Raw genomic sequence first — 20,180 nt, forward strand, 5'->3', positions numbered from 1 at the left:
CCTGCCTGGGAATGTCCTCAGCAGCCCCAGGCCATGACTGGCCTCTCAGATAAGCTTCTCCTTAGCAAGAGGGGAACCAAGGCCTCTGCGAGCCAGTAAAAGAGGCAAAAGCCACAGGGGAAGGAAGGGAGCTGCTCTCCCTCTCAGCAGCAGCCCCAGCCAATCCCATGGCCCCTATTTCCTATCTCCCCTCCTGCAGACATTCCCCTCCCTGGGCTCTGGGTCCACCCTCAGCTGCCCCCGCAGCTCCCCCAGGTGCAACAGGGTGGAGGGGTTCGGGGCCAAGGCCTTATTAGAGCTAATGAGGGCTCAGTTCTGCAGATGCCAGTGCAAGATACAGGCAGCACCAGAGTGGCCCACAGCTCCTCCGCCTCAGCTCCCTCCTCTAGGGGAGGAACCAGGGGCCAACTTCCAGAAGATTCTTACCAAGTACAGCAAGGACAGTGATGTATCACTTAATGATGGGGATATGTTCTAAGAAATGCACCACTGGGTGATTTATCACTGCGAACATTGGGGGGTAGGTACTAAGACAAACTAAAATTGCTACGATTTCACTAGGTGATATAATCTCATGAGACCACTGACTTATACTGGATCCTTTGTTGACCAAAATGTCATTATGCAGTGTATGACTTTACAGAGTCACAATGCAAGGAAAGATGGGTATGGGGGCTTTAACTAGAAAACAGCACCAGGTTGGGGCAGGGTGCCCATCTGGGCTGCCCAAGGGGTCCCTGTTCGCTGTTCGGTCCAATCCAAACCCCAGAGCCCACTTCCTCCTTGAACCCCAGGAACCGACCCACAGAAAACTGTCCCTTCCTGGTCTCATAGCAGGTCAGAGCACAGAGACTTCTACCCCACATCCTCTCTCTTCCTTCCATTCTTCCTTCTCCTGTCCCTTCTACTCCATCCCCTTGCCTTGTTCTTTCTCTAGGCCTCAGTTTCCCCTAGGGGGAAATGGGGAGACAGAGGAAGGGTTGGCCTTCAATATTCTCTAGTTGAAATACATGAAGATGTGCCCTCTCTGTTTGGCTTCTTTCCTCCTTCCCTCCCTCGCCTTTGCAGAATCCTCCAGTTTCTTCACACGGAGGGTAAGGGAAACTGGTGAAGGGTAGGGGGGTCTCCACTCAGCCATCCTTTCCTTCAGCCTTCCCAGAACTCCAAGGAACAGGGAAAGCTGGGATGGCCCAGTTCTCCATTCTTGTCCTCCCATGGTCTCCAAGCACTATGTTCCCAACCGATTCTGCCAAGGAAGAAGAAACTGCCAGTTCAGGAGACCTGTGTCAGACAGAAATCAAAGTGGAGACTGATAGAAACCAGGCACCAGACCAGAATAAACTCTGCCCTTCCCTACATTGACCCCCATTTGGCACTAAGACCTCTGGTGGTTATCTTCCCACAGGTCTCCCATGTGTTCCCCCAATCTCCCACATTCCTCTACCCCATATGCCTCCTACTCCCTGCCTGCACCACAGAGGCCAGCACTGGGTCTCTGTCACCCCTCTGCCCCGCCTGCCCGAGTTGTTTCCTCCCTGGGATTCAGGCTGAGCTTTGAAAGGGTCACTTCAAAGAGGACCTGCTTGCAGAGGGCCCAGCCAGACCCAGAGCCAGCTCCTCGGCCAGATTCCCGGCAGCTTGGGGACAAAGGCCCCACTGTTCCCCCGACCCCCAGACGCCCCCAAATGCACTTGGACATAAGAAGGCTTTCTTTCCATAGTTCCGCTCCTTACAGACCCAGAATCCTTGCCACAAGGAGTAGTCCTGGCCCCTTGTTCAGGAGAGGCTGGGGGTGGGGGACAGTGAATTCCCACTTTCCCCACCCCACACACCTAAACCCCTTGGACATCCCAGATGATGACACAGCCTTGGGACTGGCTTCAGAACCCATGATTTCAGGACCAGTGGCCCTTGGCCACCAAATCCTCTGGAGAAGCAATGGCCTCTCACCTTCTCCCACCCACTAGATCCATGCCCATCCTTCCAACCCTGGAGGAGGTCCAGGCTGCCCCTTGGGGACTACTGTGTTCCCAGGAGGCCAGTGTCTACCTCACTTTCCAGACTCCCATGCTGGGAGCCAGGAAATAGGTCTGTAATGACCGGTCCCAGAGACTCCCCCTCAAGCAGAAGTCTGAACTGACTTCTCACCCAGTGCCTGAGTTCTCTCTAGTCTATGTCACTGTCCAGCCTGGGCTTGTCACCTCCAGAGATGAGGCCTCATTACCTCCAGAGGCAGCTTACTTCCTCTTCACAGTACTCTGACATAAAGAGTTCTTTATGTTGAACCAAAAATATGTTCTTTGGGACAGGTTGTGGCTAAGTGGTAGAGAGCTTGCCTACCACTCTATCCATTGGTTATTATTTTGTTTAATAATAGTTAGCGTCAATAACTGAGATTACCAACAGTCATTCAGGTAACTGATTGAGGTAACTCCTCTCAATAATTTTGAGAGATTATTTCAGGGATAAGAAAACTGAGGTTGAATATTTAAATTGTCCAAGGCCACACAGTGAATAAGGGGTAGTCATATATGCACCACAGTGAGCTCTTGCCTAAGGGGCCTGAGGTGCCTGAAGGACCATGCCAAGCTCAGGCACTCATCCTCATGGCTGGCCTGCTGGGTTAGAAGTAAATGGCATCTGTCACACCTTCCATCTTGTCTGAGCAGCTCCTTGGCAGCCTTAATAAGCAGATGAAGTATGGCCAGGGACACTGACTGGCTAATGTTAATCCAAACCAGGGAATGGAGAACAGGAAGGAAGAGGTCACCTGCCCAGGTCTATAAGGGTTGGAGGAGTTTGAGGAGATGTCCCTGGGCCTATGGTTTAGGACTGAAGCTGGCTGGAAATTCAACACCTTTCCTCAAGAGGGATAAAGAACTGATAGTTATTGTGGGATGTAGTTCAGTGGTAGAGCATTTGCTCAGCATACACAAAGCTCTGGGTTTGATCCCCAGCACTAAAAAAAGAAAAGAAAAGAATTGAGGCTGGCGGAGTGGCTCAAGAGGTAAGACCGCATGCCTAGCAAGCGTGAGGTCTTGAGTTCATACCCCAGTACCACACACACAAAAAAAAGAATTGATACTATGGCAGACCCTGCCCCAAACCAGACTCAGGCCACCCTCCAACTTGACAGGGACAGATGTCTCTTCCACCACAAGATAATCATTAAGGTGAACATACCAAGGCAAAAGAGATGGAGGAACAGGCTTCTTTTTCATGATGGTACTGGGGTTTTGAACTCAGGGCAAGCATTCTACCACTTGAGCCATGCCTCCAGCTCTATTTGGTTTTTTTTTTCAAATAGGGTCTTGTTTTGTTTTATTTTGGTGAAACTAGGGTTTGAACTCAGGGCTTCACACTTGCAAAGAAAGTGCTCTACCATTTGAGCCACACCTCCAGTTTATTTTACTCTGGTTATTTTGGAAATGGGGTTTCACAAACTATTTGCCTTGAACCACGATCTTCCTGAGCTCAACCTCCCAAGTAGCTAGGATTACAAGCATGAGCTACTGTACTGATGCCCAGCTAGGGTCTTGCTTTTATGCCTGTGCCAGCCTGGATTGTGATCATCCTATTTAGATTTCCCATAGTAGCTGGAATGGCAGGCACATGCCACCATGCCCGTCTTTTATTGGTTGAGATGGGGTCTCACTTTTTGCCCAGGCTTACCTTGAACTATGATCCTCCTGATCTCCACCTCCCCAATAACTAGGATTATAGGTGTGCCCAGCTAGAACGGGATTTTTTGATTCAACCTATAGTCTTTTTCCACATGCTCATCCCTCAGCACTGCCCCCTTGGAACTTTCGGGGTGGAAGAGAATGAGTGAGAGCAAAAGAGAAGCCAGGAGCCTGGGGAAGTACCCAGTGATCCCCACTAGCCTTAGGGGCAGATAACCAAGTTTTCCCTCTGTCTCGAGATTTGGCTTAGGCACTGTTGGTGCAGAAAACACAGTGAAGCACCTCCCAGCTACCTTCCCAAGACCCCAACCACTGCTTCCAAAGGGTTAGATTATAGGAATCTGTGGATGTGCCATACTCTGTCATGTCATTCATGAATTCAGTCACAATCAATCAATCAACATTCTCAGGGTGCCAGCTGGGCACAAGGCTCTGTGAGCAAGAAGACAAAACATAACACATTTGGACCAATTAGAATAAGATTAAGAACATGGTCAACTTACTTGTGTATGACTTAGGAAGTCAGCTTCTTCATCTGTCCAATGGGATGCCAACAATGTAATAGGCAGAGGCAAGCACTATGGGCATAGTTGCTATTATTGTTTTTTTCTTTCCCTTAAACAACTCCTGGTTGATGGAGACACTGACCTATAGGTGGACCAGTACCAAGAAAGAGCTGGGCACTGGACACCTCAGGAGACCAGGGGAGGGCTGTTCCCTGGCTTTCACTTCACAAACATTTATGAAGAACTGCTCTGTGCCAGGCACTGTACTGGTCACTGGGGACACAGAGATGAACAGGACACATTGTCTACTTATTCATGCCCCTCCTTGCCCTCCCCTCTCCCTCTCAGGGCACAATCCCAGAACTCTGCATGTGGCAGAGGGGTGGGGACATGAAGGACAGAACCATGGGGGGAGAGACATGGCCTGGCAGCCTGAGGGTCAGAAGACCCAGGTTATTGTCTGCACTTACAGGCTGAGGGACATGCGCAGTGTCTGGCATCAGTTTCCCACTGTAGCATGGGAAGTTGGACAAGATGGCACCTTTGGTCTTGACCACTCTGACAGGTGATGAATACACCCTACCCCCAAAGGGCTATAAACTTGCTTCAAAATCCAATCCCAAGGCCATCTCTGCTTCATGTCCCACTGAGGCCACTGGGAAGGAGATGCCCTCCTGGTACAGCCTGGCACTGCCCTGCTGACAAGCTGGCACAATTTCACAAGACACAGGGGCCTAGATCGGAAGGCAGGTTGTTTGAAGGGGGGAGGAGAGGTTGGGGAAAGGCAGTGCCAGCTCCGCAGGCCCTATTCATGGTGCTGTCTGGGAGGATGACAGAGCAAGATAAATAAAACCAGGCTTTGTTCAAATTCCTGACCAAGCCAATACCTCACCTTTGAAGCCCTACAGCCAACAGAGCAGGACTGATGCACCTTTGGAAGGAGAACATCAACCAACGGAGCCAGACCCTGGGCACTGTGAGCTGGCATGGTCAGGGTGGGGAAGGCTGGAGGGGCACCTGATCCTATTCCCACCCTGCAACCATACAGGACACCTGAGGCTTCACTGCCCCCAAGGACGAGAACAGGATGAGTGACTGAGCTCCAATCCAGCAAGAGGCTGACTTGATTTGGGGCCTATCTAAGATGGAGGCAGACTCAGGGTGAGCCAAACAAGACAAGGCAGATCCTGGGAAGCAAGGGCATAACATGGAGCTGGATGGCCAGATCACTAACCTGGCTCTGCTAGTTACTAGCAATAAGATTTTGGCCAAGCTATTAGTTCTCTGTGCCTCAGTGTTCTCATCTGTGAAATGGGGACAATAATGGTACCCACCTCATGGTGATACTATGAAGATGAAATGAGGTGATCTGTATAAACCCTGTCCCTCACACTGTCAGTCCAATCTCCTGATTTGTAGTCTGTCTTTTAACATTACACATGGAGAAGTCCTTCAAAGCATCCCTGCAATGAAGAATGAAGCAACCTGCTACCTACTCTGTGACCAGCCCTCTCCTTCTCCCCTCTCCCATCTATGCCAACAATGCCGCACACCTTCGCCATGGGTTCAGGCCTGAGGAGGGGACAGAGAAGGCCCCCATCTAGGCTGCTCTTGCACAAGGCCTATTCCCCAGGTCTAGTGTTCTTCCACTTCATCTGGAAACTGCGCAAGCCTGCCCCACCCCCATAGTAGCACAAAGCCATGACTTTCCTCCTCAAACTTAACCTTGTACCTGACTAACACCCGGAGACTCAGGGTCTGGCATGGGGATGTCAATGAGCAGGCCAGAGCCTCCGTAAAATCTGATGCTAATAACCTCCCTTGCCCACTCAGGGCGTTTGAGGTCCTTGAATCCAGCATTGCATGAGGGGGCCCACCACTCTTATTATTCCTAAAGACAGGGCAGAGTCTGTTCTGGGACACAGGACCTGGGAGTTCCCAGCCACCTGGGGACAGACCCAACCACACTGTGAGCCAAATGGAAGAAGCAGCCAGGACTAGGGGCCTTTGGGCCGAGTTTGGAGGCAAAATGACTGGTTACATAATGGAGATTCAAATCGCATGCCATGAGCCCATCCCAGCAGAGCTGGCCACTTTTGAGAAAGGGGCTGTTACCCTGGCAGAGGGGAAAACCATGTGGGATCAAAAGCCATCCACCCCCAGCTGGGCCACCCTGAGGGGGTGGAGATGTAAGGGGATAGAGATGAAGTATGCCTTGTTGGTGGGGGGAGAATCTGAGGGACTCATGCTTAATGACCTCCACCCCCATCCCCTGTCCATCCTGAATTTCAAGTTCATAATTAGGAAACACACTTTGTAAGAAGGGGAGAGAGATGCAGACTGAGGGAGATCTGAGTAACATTCAGCTCCAGAGAAACTGGGCAGTGTAGGAAAGAGTTTGCAAAGCACACGCCCCCAGGGTCAACTCCCTGAGAGGGCTGAAGAGGAAGGGGTGGGGGGGGGCCCTAAATGGTGCGTGGTGCCCTGTCAAAAGAGAAAGAGGCCTTGACCCCAACCTGGACCCCAGCGAGTTTCTTTTCCAAACTCAGTAGAACTACTGGCCTGACAGCGTTCGGCCGCTCAACTTGAGATGCGACTGTGTGCTGGGGTGCTTGAGCACAACTGGCAGCAGAGCTTGGAGGAGGTAGGGGACTGGCCCTGTTGGGGGGATGGGGGCCAGGAGGCCCCTGCTGGCCTCTCCCCAGCCTCAGCAGCTGGCAGACGAAAGAACCCAAGCAAAGCAGCCCAGCGCTGAGTAATGCCCCTGGCACCCTGTGCAGACCCACCCACAGTCAGCCGGGAGAGAAGGGAGGGCAGCCCGCCTACAGGGTTGTGATCCCAGGACCATAGTCTCTGCCCCAGCATCCCGGGGGCGGCGGTCCCAAGCCTGGCAGTCCGTCGCGCGACTCGACCCTGCAAGGGGCAAGGGTAGTGCGGGGACAGGGTGTCCGGCCACCGTGGCCGAGGACGACCCGCCCCGGGAACCCCCTCCCCCACTCCCTCTCCCTCCAGCTGTGCCGGGGCCTCACCAACGGAAAACGAAAACTCGGGTAGAGGAAACGGCGGCAGGCGCCCCGCCTGAAAAACCCGGACAAAAGGCGCGGGCCTACCGCCCCCGCTGCCCAGCCGCTGGGGGCCTGGCACCGCCACCCAGGGGGTGGCCCCGGCTGGGGCAGACCTTGGCCCATCCAGGCCCCTGCCTAACTCCCTCTTTCCTGACTCTGTCCCGGGCGAGCCCCGCCTTCCGCCCCTTCCCCAGCTGGCCACTAGCCCAAGTTCCCCGCTGCGGTGCCCGAGCCCCGCGCCCCCGGCCGTGCCCTCGAGCCGAGGTGCAGTGACCCCGACCCACCGGTAGCCTCCCAGCCGCGCCCGGCCCGCCCCTCCTCTGGCCCAGCGCCCTCACCTGGGGGGGCCGGGGCTCCGGGCGCGGCGGGATCCCGACCAGGCAGAAGGCGACTCCATTCATCGGGTGGCAGCGACAGCTCTGCGGCCCCGGCACTGCTTGGGTCGCAGGCAGAGACCCGGGGGGGGCGTGGTCGGGGCGGGGCCAACGCAGGGTGTCCCTACCCCGCCCCTCCTACTCCCTGCGCTCCCGATGGGGCGCCCCGCTGCTTCTCCAGACCCCTAAATCCAAGGGTAAAGCCAGGTCTGCTATACTGAGTGAGGATGGGGTCTGCGCAGGTGGTGGAACCAGGGGTCAAAACTGAGCCTGGTCCAAAGAGGAGGTCTCGGGCAGGCAGGTATGGCAGCCTCCAGAGGAGCCATCCAGACAGACGGTGTTCCAGCACCAGGAAAGAGAACAAGGGCACCAAACCCAGAAGCAGCCCAAAAGAGAGGCAAAGGGAAACAGCCAAACAGAGATGAACAGAAACAGTGACCCAGAGACCCAGAAAGGAGAGCAGAGACAAGATAAAGCGACTTGGAATGTAAGAGAGGAAAAGATGGGACAAAGCTTGGGGACTCATGAAAATTGAGGCACAAGGGCCTCAATATGGTGATAAGGGGTGCTTCTCAGTTTAGGGAAGCCCCCTCCCAGGGTCTCCAGTGGCAGGGAGTCAAGATTAAAAGACAGAGTCTGGCAGATGGCCAGGCCTTCAGACCCCATCTCCTGTGAGTCCTGTGGCTTAGGCCTCTGGATCCTCACCAACCTGTTTTGCATTGGTCTGCTAGCGAGAAACTCCCCACAGCCAGCCCTCCTGGCTTTACTCTGAGCTGGACCCAAAGGGATACCCCTGGGCTGAGCCAGCTTCTCATTTCCCTGTCCCCAAGTAGGATCCCTCCAACTCATCCTCTGACAGTACAGGGAGGAACAGTCTCTTTACCCTTCATTGTGCTGGAAAGTTCTTTCTGTTGTCCCATTCTTCCTCCTCCTTGCTTTCTACATCCCGTGCTGACCTCTTCCCTATGCCTTCTTGCAGGTCTTTTATTTTTATTTATTTTTTTTGCAGTTCTGGGGTTTGAACACAGAAAAGCAAATGTTCCCTTTTTTCCTTTAGTTATTTTTCACATAGGGTCTTGCTTTTACCTGGGCTGGTCTCTGGCCACAACCCTGCTACCTCTGCCTCCCATATTGCTGGGATTACAGAGGTGCACTATGGCACCTGACTTGTTCTTTGCGAAAGGTCTCACTAACTTCTTCCTCAAGCTGGCTTCCAACCTCAGTCTTCCTGTCTCTGCCTTCCAAGTAGGCCTTCTTGCAGTTTTAGAGGTTCCTGTGTACCTTTTCCCAGGTTATGAGGAAAAGAAGATGGAGGCATTTGAGAAATAGAGTAGACTTGAAGAAGGCAGGCAATGAAAGTAGAGGGACTGACTCTGCAACTGGACCCACCATCAGCACCTCAACACTAACTGGTCAGCCCTAAGCCCCCAGCTTGCACCCTTGACAAGGTTCAGGAGCTCAGGTCCTGGCAGGGTGCAGTGGCTCAGACCCCAGTGGCCATCTCTACTTCTTCGAGCCTTAAGGAGATACAGATGTTTCATTTTGTTTTTAATTTTAATTTTATTTTTTTCTTTTGGCAGTACTGGGATTTGAACTCAGGGGTTCATGCTTGTTAGGCAGGCACTTTACTGCTTGAGCCACTTCTCCAGCCCATGGATGGGATTTTGAATTATATGCTTAATTTAAGTCTTCTACAATCAACAGAAAATAATTCTCTTTTACAATGATGGAGGGGCAGTTAATGACTCCTCCTCCTTCTCCATCCCTTTTCATCAAGGTCATGTGCAGCCAGAAATATCCCCCTCTTCTAGAAAGTCCTTCCTGTTCTGTAACTGCAAGCCATCATAATGCTTGGATTTTTTTTTTTTTTTTTTTTTTTTTGGTGCTGGGTGCTGGGGTTTGAACTCAAAGCCCCACACTTGCTAGGCAGGTGCTCTACCACTTGAGCCATTCTGCCAACCCTATTTTGTGTTGGGTATTTTCAAGATAGGGTCTCAAGAACTATTTGTCTAGGCTGGCTTCAAACCACAATCCTCCTGATCTCTGCCTCCTGTGTAGTTAGGATTACAGGCATGAGCCTGCTTGAAATATTCTTGCTTACTCTTCAACTTGGTCTCTGTTCCTACCTCTTTCTGCCCTGTACCTCGAAGTGTTCCAAGACATGTTGCCTCTTGGCACAGGGGTCCCTGCCTCCCATAACAAAGGGTTGTCTCTGTAAGGGGAGGGTTGACATCTGACATGCAGACTGAACTGAGGCTGGGGGGCCGGGAGGAGGGTGGTGACCCCTGAGGTACCCCTGGCTCACTTTTTCCAGAGCCTGATGCCCTCAGACCCTACAGGAGGCAGTGAGAGGAAATGAGCTCACACTGACCGGCAGGCAAATTCCTCCCTCCACAATGCACTCACATGCCTCCCCCACCCAGTCCCACTTCCCAGAAAGTGTGGCTCTCCCCCCACCCTGCTGCCCTTCCCTCCTCTTCCTGCACCTTGACCCGCACCCCCATCCTGCCCAGCCCTTTCTCAGGGGGCCCTTTTCCCCCCTCTCCTTCCTGTCCCTCCTGCCTCCCTGTCCCCTCCCTCTGAATCTGTGTCTCACTCTCTGCATCCTGCTGTCCACCCCAAGACCTTTCCTCCATGGGCAGTTTCTCTGGGGTTTGGGGCAATAGCGCCCACACAGGGAACACTGAGAACTCCTCTCCCAGCCCAGTCACCTTCCTTCTTTCACAAAGGTTTGTCAGGGGCCTTCATCTTCAAGAGCCTAGGGGAGGGCAGGGGGGCAGGCTAGGTTGCCTTGGGGATGTAGAGATGGCCAAGCTCCTCTATAGTGAGAATCCTGACTCTACAGTGGGATCTCAGAGAATCAGCAATGGCAGCTTGGAGAGGCAAGAGGGTTGCCTGCAGGAGGTACCTCTTAGCTCTTCGACACTTCCTGGCTGGAGCAGGGGTGATGGGGGAATGGGAAGAAAGGCACTCCAGGGAGAAGGTTTATTGTGGACAAAGGCAAGGAGGTGGGAGAAAGCAGGCTTCAGTGGGTTGGTGGGCAGGAAGTGTGGAAGGATGAGAAAGGAAACTCAGGCGGGATGTGACAGTAGAGTGACTGGGCCCAGGCACTGAGATTTTGGCCTGGTTTGCACAGAAACTTGAAGTGAGATGTGTCATGTCCCCTCTGGCAAGCAGTTGGGACAAGAATGGAGAGTGGGTCAGAGGAGGGGGATGACCAGGTCAAGGAGCAGAGGAAGCAACAAATATCAGAGGTTTCTGGAACTTGGGACCTACTGAGCATAGGAGGAAAGAGATAGAAGGGTCTAGAACAGTTCCAAGGCTTGGAATATCATATAAACCAGTTGTCCAGGGTGTTTGGGGTGGAGGGAGGGAGGGAAGGTGGTGAACAGGCTAGATGCTAAATCCTTTATATGCATTATTCTAATTAAATCTTAAAAAGACCCTATAAAACATATTTTACTTAATGGATAAGAAAACCGAGGCCTACAGAACTAAAGTATCTCACCCAAGCCCACACAGGATTTGAATACAGGCATATGGCTTCTGGAGTCCACACCACTTTATCCAGAGGCTGAGGAGTAATGATTGGTTGCTTAAACCCTGGTCCTTCACCCAGAAGACAGGCTTGAGCTAGAGGGTTAGCTGTGGCAATCTAGTGGTCCCTGAGACCACGCGTGTGGCTCAAAGTTTCCAGGGAGAGTGAAGAGTGGGGAGACCAGATGAGGACAGTGCAGGGGGAGTAACCAGCCTTTAGGGACAAGCACAGGAGGAGGCAAGGTGAGAAGAAGCAGGCGGCCAGGGGGAGTGGCATGTGTTGGACAGAGAGGGCTCCTTCAGCAGGTCAGTGGGAGGTGGATTAAGGTCAGACTGTGCAGGGAGGAAGAGCCACAGGGGGAGGAAGTAGAGCTGACCATCACAGAAAGGGAGCGAGACAAGGCCACAAGGCAGCACAGATGATCCAAGGGAGAGGCAAGCTTTGCTTCCAATAGGGACTTGAGCAGGTTGAGAACAGGTATCTGAAAAGAGCCTGAGGACTTAAGAAAAGACAGAGTGGATGGAGGAAGAGCATCCTGTTTTCTCCAGGGCCGGGAGAGGCCAGAAAGAGAGCACTGGGAGGTCAGGGAGTCCCCAGGCCAGAGCTGTTGTCAGAAAAGCCTGGTCCTGAGCTAGCAAGGGGTTTATGGTATCATCAAAAGAAATAATGAAGTGGAGTAGCTCAAGTAGAATGCCTGCCTAGCAAACTGAAGGCCCTGAGTTCAATGCTCCAGGACAGCAAATAAATAAACTAGCATCCTTGCTGCTCTGGTTTGTATTCTAAAAAAAAAAAAAAAAGAAGAAGAATACTGTGCCAGGCACTGGTGGCTCACGCCTGAAATCCTAGCTACTCAGGAGGCAGAGATCAGGAGGTCGTAGTTCAAAGCCAGCCTGGGCAAACAGTTTGCAAGACCCTATCTCAACCCTTCAGAAAAAAAGGGCTCAAGGCATAGGCCCAGTACTGCAAATAAATAAATAAATAAAACAAATAAATAAAAGGAGCACTGAAATGAGAAATGCAGAATGCAGACCCAAGTTCCAGTCCCCATCTGGCCCATGGGGCAGCAGTCTGACCTTGAGGATAAGTACACTTTCTAAATCTCAGTTTCCCTCTATATACGATAAAAGCATGAAAGTGGTAAGGCCTTCTTGGCCTGCCTCTGGAGGCTCACATTGAGTAATGGACTCACAGTGCTCTGAGAGCTGAAAAGGAAAACAACACAGATGCTTCTTCACTTAAGGTGGAGTTCCACCCCCATAAACCCATCGAAAGTTGAAAATATCATATGTCACAATGCATTTAAAACATGTAACTCTTTAAACACCGGAACTGCCAAGAAAACTAAAAACAAACAAACAAAAAGCCCCCACCTAACTCATGGAACCTCCTAGCTTAGCAACACAGCACGCTGCAGAGGACAATTGTGTCCCTTCCCCCCACCCCCATCGAGAGGCTGGCTGGCAGCTGTGGCTCACTGTCACTACCCAGCATCTCAAGGGGATTGTGCCACATATCACTAGCCTTAAAAAAGGCCAAACTTCCAAATTCAAGGTACAATTCCTACTGAATTTGTATTGCTTTCACACAATCATAAAGCCAAAAATTTGTAATTTAAACTACAGTAGTACTGAGGTCAGGGACTCTCAGTAATGTGTGAGTTGTGTTACAGGACACTGGGCCATGAACTTGGTAACAGCTCAGGCCCTTTAACTAAAGAGGAAAGAGCCCCGCCTTGTGGAGAATGAGAGAATGGCAGGACTAGAGGAGAGAGCCAGTCTTATATGCATGGTTTTCAGCCCCCAGGTCTTTCTGTCTCCTAAAGACAACTCCGTCCCTTCCCTAATTTGCATTTCCAAAGACCAAAATTCAATCCAGTTCAATCGAGTTAAAAGACATTTATTGGGCACCTAATATATGCAAACTGTCATGTGGGGTGGTGGGGACAGTTTGACAAACTGTGCTTGTCCTCAATGAGCCCCTATTCTGGGGAGGAGAGTTAACCCAACAAACGACACCTGGTGCTGTAAAGGTGGTACAATCACAGTCTTCAGCAAAACAGGAAGGATCAGGCAGTGTCTGGCCTAGATCTTGAAGACCCTGACTGGCAAAGAAAGGTGGGAAGAGGTAGGGTACAGGTTCTGGCAAAACACCAGGCACCTCAGTGAGTGGACTCATTAAGCATCCCTGACAGTGTCAGGTGAGGCAACAATCCATTCAGGATGATGCAAGTTCCTGCTCTTATCCCTGCTGCCAGGTTCCTGATGGGTCTCGTGAGAGGAATCCTAACCTGAACACCTCTTGGAGAGGGAGATAAGGACCCCTTGCCAGGCTGGGACCAAAGGGCATTGAAAACTTGCCAAACAGCTGGAGTTCCCAGTCCAGCAATCTCTGGACAGCTGGCTTAGGGCAGAAGCAACAGACAGGCTGCAGCTTCACTTGGCTGGCAGTAGGAAAGCAAGCCAGGCCCTGTGTTGGGGCAGGAAGTTGACAAAAGACACCCATGCCTGCCACTTAACACTAGCTATCCCTCAGGAGAGCCATGCTTGGAAAACCTATGTCATGGGGCCAAGAGAGGAAGAAGAATTGTCTTACTGTAAGCTCCTAATTGTATGTCACCAGCTCCTGAAGCTCCAGTGGTGCTTTAGGGCTGTGTGGATGAATGTGTGTGCAAGGCTACATGACTTACAAGGACCATGATATCCTCCAGCAAGTCCTTGGAAACATCAAGATGGAGTAGAAAGGACCTGAAATGTGTTGAGCACCTCCTATGGGTCATGCTCTTTCCAAACGTATTTCATTTAATCCCTATGATAAGGCTGTAAAGCTGGTATTACTAGCCTCACTGTGTAAGTGAGGAAACGGGCTCAGAGAAGTTAACTCACTGATCTAGGAACTCCCAGGACTCAAGGGAAGTCTGATGCCAAGTCCTTGCTCTTTCTACTGCAGCACGTTCCCTCTAAGGGAGTCAGGCCAGGTAGATCCTTCCAGCTCCAGGATGCTGGATCCCATGGCTCTGCATCAGGACTACCCGCCCTCCCCCAGACTCTGCTTAGCCCCCTACATCACTGCACACAGAGGGACTTATTCTACTCTCCTCCTTGTGTCCATTCTGCCCTTCTGGAAAGATGGAGGAAGGGGAGAAAAGAGGAGAGAGGAGGGAAGGGGGATGTGGAAGAAGGAAAGAGAGAAAAGGAAGGGGAGGGGAGGAGAGGAAAAGGGACAAGGAGGGGTGGCTCCCACCTCACCCTGGAAATCCCCGACAGCTGCTCCTCTCTCCTGTCTGGCCCTGAGCCAGCTCTGGGCTGAGGGAGGGGAGCCCAAAGGGGAAAAAAGAGGGGCATCAGGCCACAGGGTGGGGGGAAACCCCTTAGTCCCGACACTCACCCCACCCACAATTCCAGCCCTGTGAGAGATTCCAGGCATGCTCCCCTTTAAGAAAAGTCTACATGCCAGAATCCACACATACCAAGCAGACACATCAGGGGTGGTTCTTGCACTATAAAAGGATTCTTTGCTTTACAAGAGGGCTCAGCACATGAGAAACTTAAAATAGGAGCTTCCCCAGTGCGTGGAAGGCAGCTCCGATTTCAAAAGCACCCATAGGAGCTGCTTCCCGTGTGTCCTGGAGCACCACTGGCTGGCCCTGAGGCCCTAGCCACCCAGGCCTGGTACATCCAAATTGTGTGCATCATGAGAGTGTGTATCTGTGAGGGTCAAGCCTGGTAGTCCGGGGCAGGGGTGTGGGGTGGTGTTGGGGGCAGAGAGGCTGAGCTGATGTGTTCCTCAAGACAAGTATGCGAGGGCATCTGGAAAAAACCTAGAGAGCCACACCTTGACATGGCTGGCTGAGATTTCACAGCAGCCTGGAAAAAGTATACACATACAGGCTCTCAATGGAGCCAGGGCAGAAACTCATGTCCTAAAGCCGCGCATGGTGGCACACATCTGTAATACCAGCACTCTGGAGGCTGAGGCAGGAAGACTGCAAGTTTGAAGCCAGCCTGGGCTACATAGTGAGACCTCAAAAAAAATAATAATAACATAACATAGCATAAGCAATGAGTGGCATTTAGTAGCCTCCTTGCTAGCCTTTTTGTGCTCCAGTCAGTAATGACAACAGCAGATAATGAGGAACTGAGTCCCTTTCCCCTGCCAGGTCTAGTGCTCCAGGGAACTGCTGCCACTGGCCATTTAAATAAATGACCAAGATGCCAAACAGGCCTGGAGACTAGAACAGCCCACAACCCCTCCCCAAACATCCAGCCCAGCCCAGGAGAGATGCGCACAGCACTTCATGCCTCCCCAGGACTCCTCTCCAATCCCCATAATTTAGGATCCATCTACTGATGCCTCACTATCACAGGTAACCTGCACAGGAACCTCGTTGCCACAGTGTAGAGGGCCTGAGCTTGGTCTGGAGGGGAGGGGTCTCAAAGGACAGAGCAGTACCAAGGAGCCCAGTGCAGGAAAAGGGGCCACCTCTCCAGACTCCAGAGCAGCTGGGCACTCAGCTCCCACAAAAGGCCAGGACAGACCCCTCACTCACTGACCCAAAGGGCCAGTTTGTCTGGGATTTGCTGAGGTCCATGCAGGGTGACAGCTCTCACTGAGGGGGGACGCATTTTCCCTTGGCCACTATGCCCAGCCCACCCCATACCCTTACTGCCATGCCAGAGGAGGCGGATGTGGGAAGAAAGGAAGCTCTCCACCAGGCCAGGGCTGCAGTGCTACATTTGGGGCCCATGTGGAGCACCTCTCAGCCCACCCCATCTTCTCACTGTCACGAAATGGTGGCAGCAGCTGCTGCAGCTGCTGTAACTGGGAGAGGAGGGAGCCTGGCTGGGAGAAGTCCCTTGAGGTGAAGGGGGAAGGGCGCTATATATGGAAGTCCCATAGGGAGATCTGGGGGCCAGTGGAGTTGTATGGCAAGGAGCCACCCTCCCCTTCACACCTTCATTCTGCGGAGCCTGCTGCCCCCTCGGGCCTAGTTTCAGAGAACAGGTGCTGGGACCTTGCCGAGTGAGAATGGTGGCTTCTAAATGTGGGTGCTCTCTTTCTGGAGAGGGGGCGGGGAGTGCCTCCCTGGGTGTCAGTGATGAGATAGTACCCATGTGTGTGCATCAGCTCTGGGTCACATCAGCTCTATCCGGTGCCCGGGCCCCGCCCAGAGCTCCCGCGCCCCCACCACTCCCGCGTGGCCGGGCTCCCTCGCTGCCGGCGCGCCCACCCTCACCGGGTCACAACGCCCGCAGTCCCGGCTCTCAGACATTCACCCGTGCCCCGCGCCCGCTGACCTGATCCATGCTGCGCCCGCTATGTCGTCCTCGCTGCGCCGGCCCCGGGGGGCACAGGGGGCGGCGGCCCCTCCATGCGCCCTGACCCGGCAGCTGCTCCCGCTGACCGCGCGCGAGGAGCTTCTAGTGTCAGCCGCCCAAGCCCCCTCCCCGCTCGCCGGCCCCGCCCCGCCGGTCGACCCCGCCCCTCCGCCCGCCCCCTCCCCCTGCCCGTGGTGGGGGCGCATTCACTCCTCACATGCAGTCACCCAACCACTCATGCGCGCAGACACACACACACACACACACACACACACACACACACACACACACTCTCTCTCTCTCTCTCTCTCTCTCTCTCTCTCTCTCTCTCTCTCTCTCTTTCCATACGCGTGACCTCACAGGTCCAGGGGCTCCTGCCACCACCCCCATTTCTGTCAGTAAAGAAAAGACAGCCTCCAAGAGAAGGCCCTTTCTTTATTCCTGAGGGTTATGGGTGTCAGAAAGGGGCTTGACCAAGGTCACCAAGCAGTTTGGTGGCAGAGCTGACCAAGATGGCCCAGACCAATGGCCTTCTAGGCCAATGGACCACTTTGGAAGTTGCCTGAAAGCAGGTTGACATACCCAGGGAACACAGGAAGAGGCTGTGCCACCTCATAGGGTGATGGTGGTGAGAACAGGCAGCAGACAGTGTTGTTGTCAAGGTCCAGCCTCTATGTAAATGTGTCCTGAGGCCTTTGGCTGGAGAACAGGGATGGATGGAGCTTCCTGTCACCCACCAGTGTGGCAGGCCTTGGGCATGTGCCAAGCAGGAGGATGCTGACCTGTTTATCCACTGCCAGAGAAGGGAATGTGGACCCCAGATGCTACCTGAGAACCTGACTCTGGGGGGGCATAGTGGGGACACCCACTCTGGCGGAGACCATGACCTGATGTATCAAACTCCTCCCCCATTCACAGCCCCTCAACAGGGCAGGGCCAAACTGAAATAGGCATCATATGAACAGGCACCTGAGAGGGGGGCATGCTGCCCAGGGCAGGGACGGAATCCAGGGGAGAGGGGCAGGAATTCACCTGCCCTGAGGCAGGCAGTGGGCAGGGTGCATGCATGTGCAGGGGGCATGCATGTGCAGGGGCTGGCTTCCCAAGCCTCTGGGCCAGTGTCCAGGCTGGCAGGGAGTTGACTTCACCACTTCTTGCCCAGCCCTGGATTTTTCTTCAGGCACGAGAGAGTGAGGACGAAGGGGTGGGGAGCCAAGATGGAGAGCTAAGATCCTCTGTGGGCCAGACAAAGGACACTTTATAGGCTGGGCACTGGGGGCCTGCTGGGGGTGGGGAGGCAGGAATGTGGGCCTGAGGCCCAGAGCTCCTAGCAGCTCATTTTGGGGTTGGGTTGGACTCCCCAGGCCCTACCATGCTTTGTCCCTGCAAGGTATTGCCAGCTTTGCTGCTGGGATTGCCCCTTAGGCACTCACCCTTGGCTGCCCTGTGAGGATCTGGTTGGCACTGCCCACACACTCCCCACGACCCCATTCCAGCTCACTGAGGCCTCTCTCAGCTTCCCTGCTGTGCCCCTAGGTGGCCTCATGCCTCCTGTCTGCTACCCCGAGAGAGCCCTGCTGGTGGCTGAGGAAGGGAGGGCAGACATGGTTGGGGTCAGAAGGCTATGAGGTCAATGAGGCCTTTGTCCTTTCAGACGAAGTGTGTCTTGGACTAAAGAGACAAGAGACAGAAGAGTTCCCGCCAGCCAGCATATCCCAGACTTGGTGGAGTTGGCCCAGAAACCAGGCTCCATTCTTTCCCACTGGCTTCCTTCTGGTTCTCCTTCAGTGACTGGAAAGTGAAAACATAGGAGGTAGCAGCAGTAACCCATTCTGAGCCTCTGAAATAGCTGCTGTTTGGCCAGATCTATGTTCTGGTATTGAGTTTTGCAAGGTCAGGGACTGTCTATCGCTAAAGATGCTGATCTCGTGCCTGAGAACTGGACTCCTACTAGTCAAATTCATGGTGGCTAGATTGTAAACCCCAGCGCTATTTTATGAACAACCTGACCACCATAGGCAGCTTCACAAGCAGAGCCCCTGTAAAGGGAAGGCATGGTGCCATCCACCATCTCTGTCCCAGCTTCTGGGGCCCGTAAGTTTAGTCGCCCAGTCTACCATCTTCCCTGGCATGCTGAACTCCTGACAAGCTCCTGCTCTTCACCATACATAGGCCAGAGCTTGCGGCTGCAGCAGCATTGCCTCAGAGATACAACAATGGGGGGCACAGGGGCATGTGTGTGTTGGGGAGTGGGGGAGGCAGTCCAGGTCATTTGAAATGTATCCTATTATGGATCTTTGATAAAAATCAAAAGACATTCTTATCTCTTAATGAATGTCTTGGGCAAAACCCCCCTTTAAAGAAAATGTCCGTGTCTGGTCAACATCACATTTTCCAACCATCTTTTGGTGAGGTTTCAAGTCCCACTAGAGGGAGACAGATCACAATTCCAATGTGAGGTCTGCCACATTCAAATGCCTGGTGGTCTTCGGTAATTATTCTCACGTCTCTGAGCTCCAGCTTCCTCTCTGCAAACCAAGAATGATAATAGTTCCTGAAAGATTAGATGAGAATGTGGGCACCAAGTGCTTGGTCCACTGGCGGGTGCACACATGACCAGTATCAGTTAAGTACTTTCTGCAAGGGATCATTCATCTGATGTTGATCATTGCTAGATTTAGGTCGGCAGGTGACAAATCTTGCCACTCAATTCTGGGAGGCCATACCCTGGCTGAAAGCCGGTGTTCCTTCTGGGGGAGGGCAGAGAAATGATGATGGGCAATCTCCAGCCTAGTCTCCATCCTCATCTCCCTTCCTCTGGTTGGGGAGCTGAGAGCCACATTGAGAGGGCTGACAACTCCCGGGTGTTCTGGGCCTGGGAAGGGATGGAGGAGGAGAATTGCCCAGGAGGGAGTGGAAGGGGATGAGAGGGAGGGGGCGCTGGGCCCAGGCCCACACCTGCTGCTCTGAGAACAAAGCCAAGCATGATGCAATTCTGGCCGGGTGCCGTTGAGGCTGCCAGGCCTGAGGGAGGAATGTGGGTATTGGGTGGGGCAGTGGACAGCAGGGTAGACACAGGTGTCTGTGGACACCTGACACTAGATTCACAGACCAATATGTGGCTCTTTCATGTGATTTCTGTCCCCCTCCCAAAACCTCTCACCAAGGTGTGGTCCCTTTCCAAATAGTCCCAGCCACCTTACAGGTGGGAAGGAGTATGACATGATGCAAACCCGACATCACTGCAGGCAGCCTCCTCCCCTGGGCAAAGGACAGATGAGAGGCCCAGTCCCCCAATGGCCCTTCCCAGCAGGCCTTAGGCTGCAGTATCAAGTCAGCAGAGGTAGGGCAAGGGCAGGCACACAGCTGGCACACCCACCAACCTGGGGTGCTCTGTCTCAGCTACTCACCCAGCAGGGAAGCCCAAACAACAAATGCTTCCCACTCTCCCTCTTGTACCACCCTCCTGGGCCAGGTGGAGGATGTGTGTGTGATAAGCCAGGGCCCCCCAGGGGGGCAGGACAGAAGAGGACTGGAGATACTAAGTATTAAGCCTGGCCTCACTCACCACCGCCCAGACCTGAGGCAGCAACTAGGTGGCAGGAGAAGACAGAGAACTCAAGGGCCCCACCCACTCCCACCACAGTCCTGGAGCTGCCCTTCCTAGAAGACTTCCCACCTCCTGACAGCAGGCCTCTG

The 20,180-nt window shown here is 53.3% G+C and overlaps 1 protein-coding gene across 4 annotated transcripts in view; it reads right to left on the reverse strand.

Moving 5' to 3' along the window:
* The window catches only part of Arhgap23 (Rho GTPase activating protein 23), an 88,618-nt gene that overhangs the window by 63,748 nt on the left and 4,690 nt on the right, over positions 1–20,180 (reverse strand). Inside the window, exon 1 of one of the 4 annotated variants that reach the window (XM_074045912.1) lies at positions 16,461–16,597. The exons of 1 other annotated variant lie outside the window; for it this stretch is intronic. In XM_074045912.1, coding sequence (XP_073902013.1) covers positions 16,461–16,469 — 9 coding nt within the window. In that variant the 5' untranslated portion in view covers positions 16,470–16,597. Of the gene's footprint in view, positions 1–7,538; positions 7,706–16,460; positions 16,598–20,180 lie in introns of those variants that run through there. 2 more of the 4 variants (XM_020159189.2, XM_074045911.1) reach the window with 2 other exon arrangements.

Source organism: Castor canadensis, chromosome 11 (genome assembly GCF_047511655.1).
Source record: "Castor canadensis chromosome 11, mCasCan1.hap1v2, whole genome shotgun sequence".
Classification (NCBI taxonomy): domain Eukaryota; kingdom Metazoa; phylum Chordata; class Mammalia; order Rodentia; family Castoridae; genus Castor; species Castor canadensis.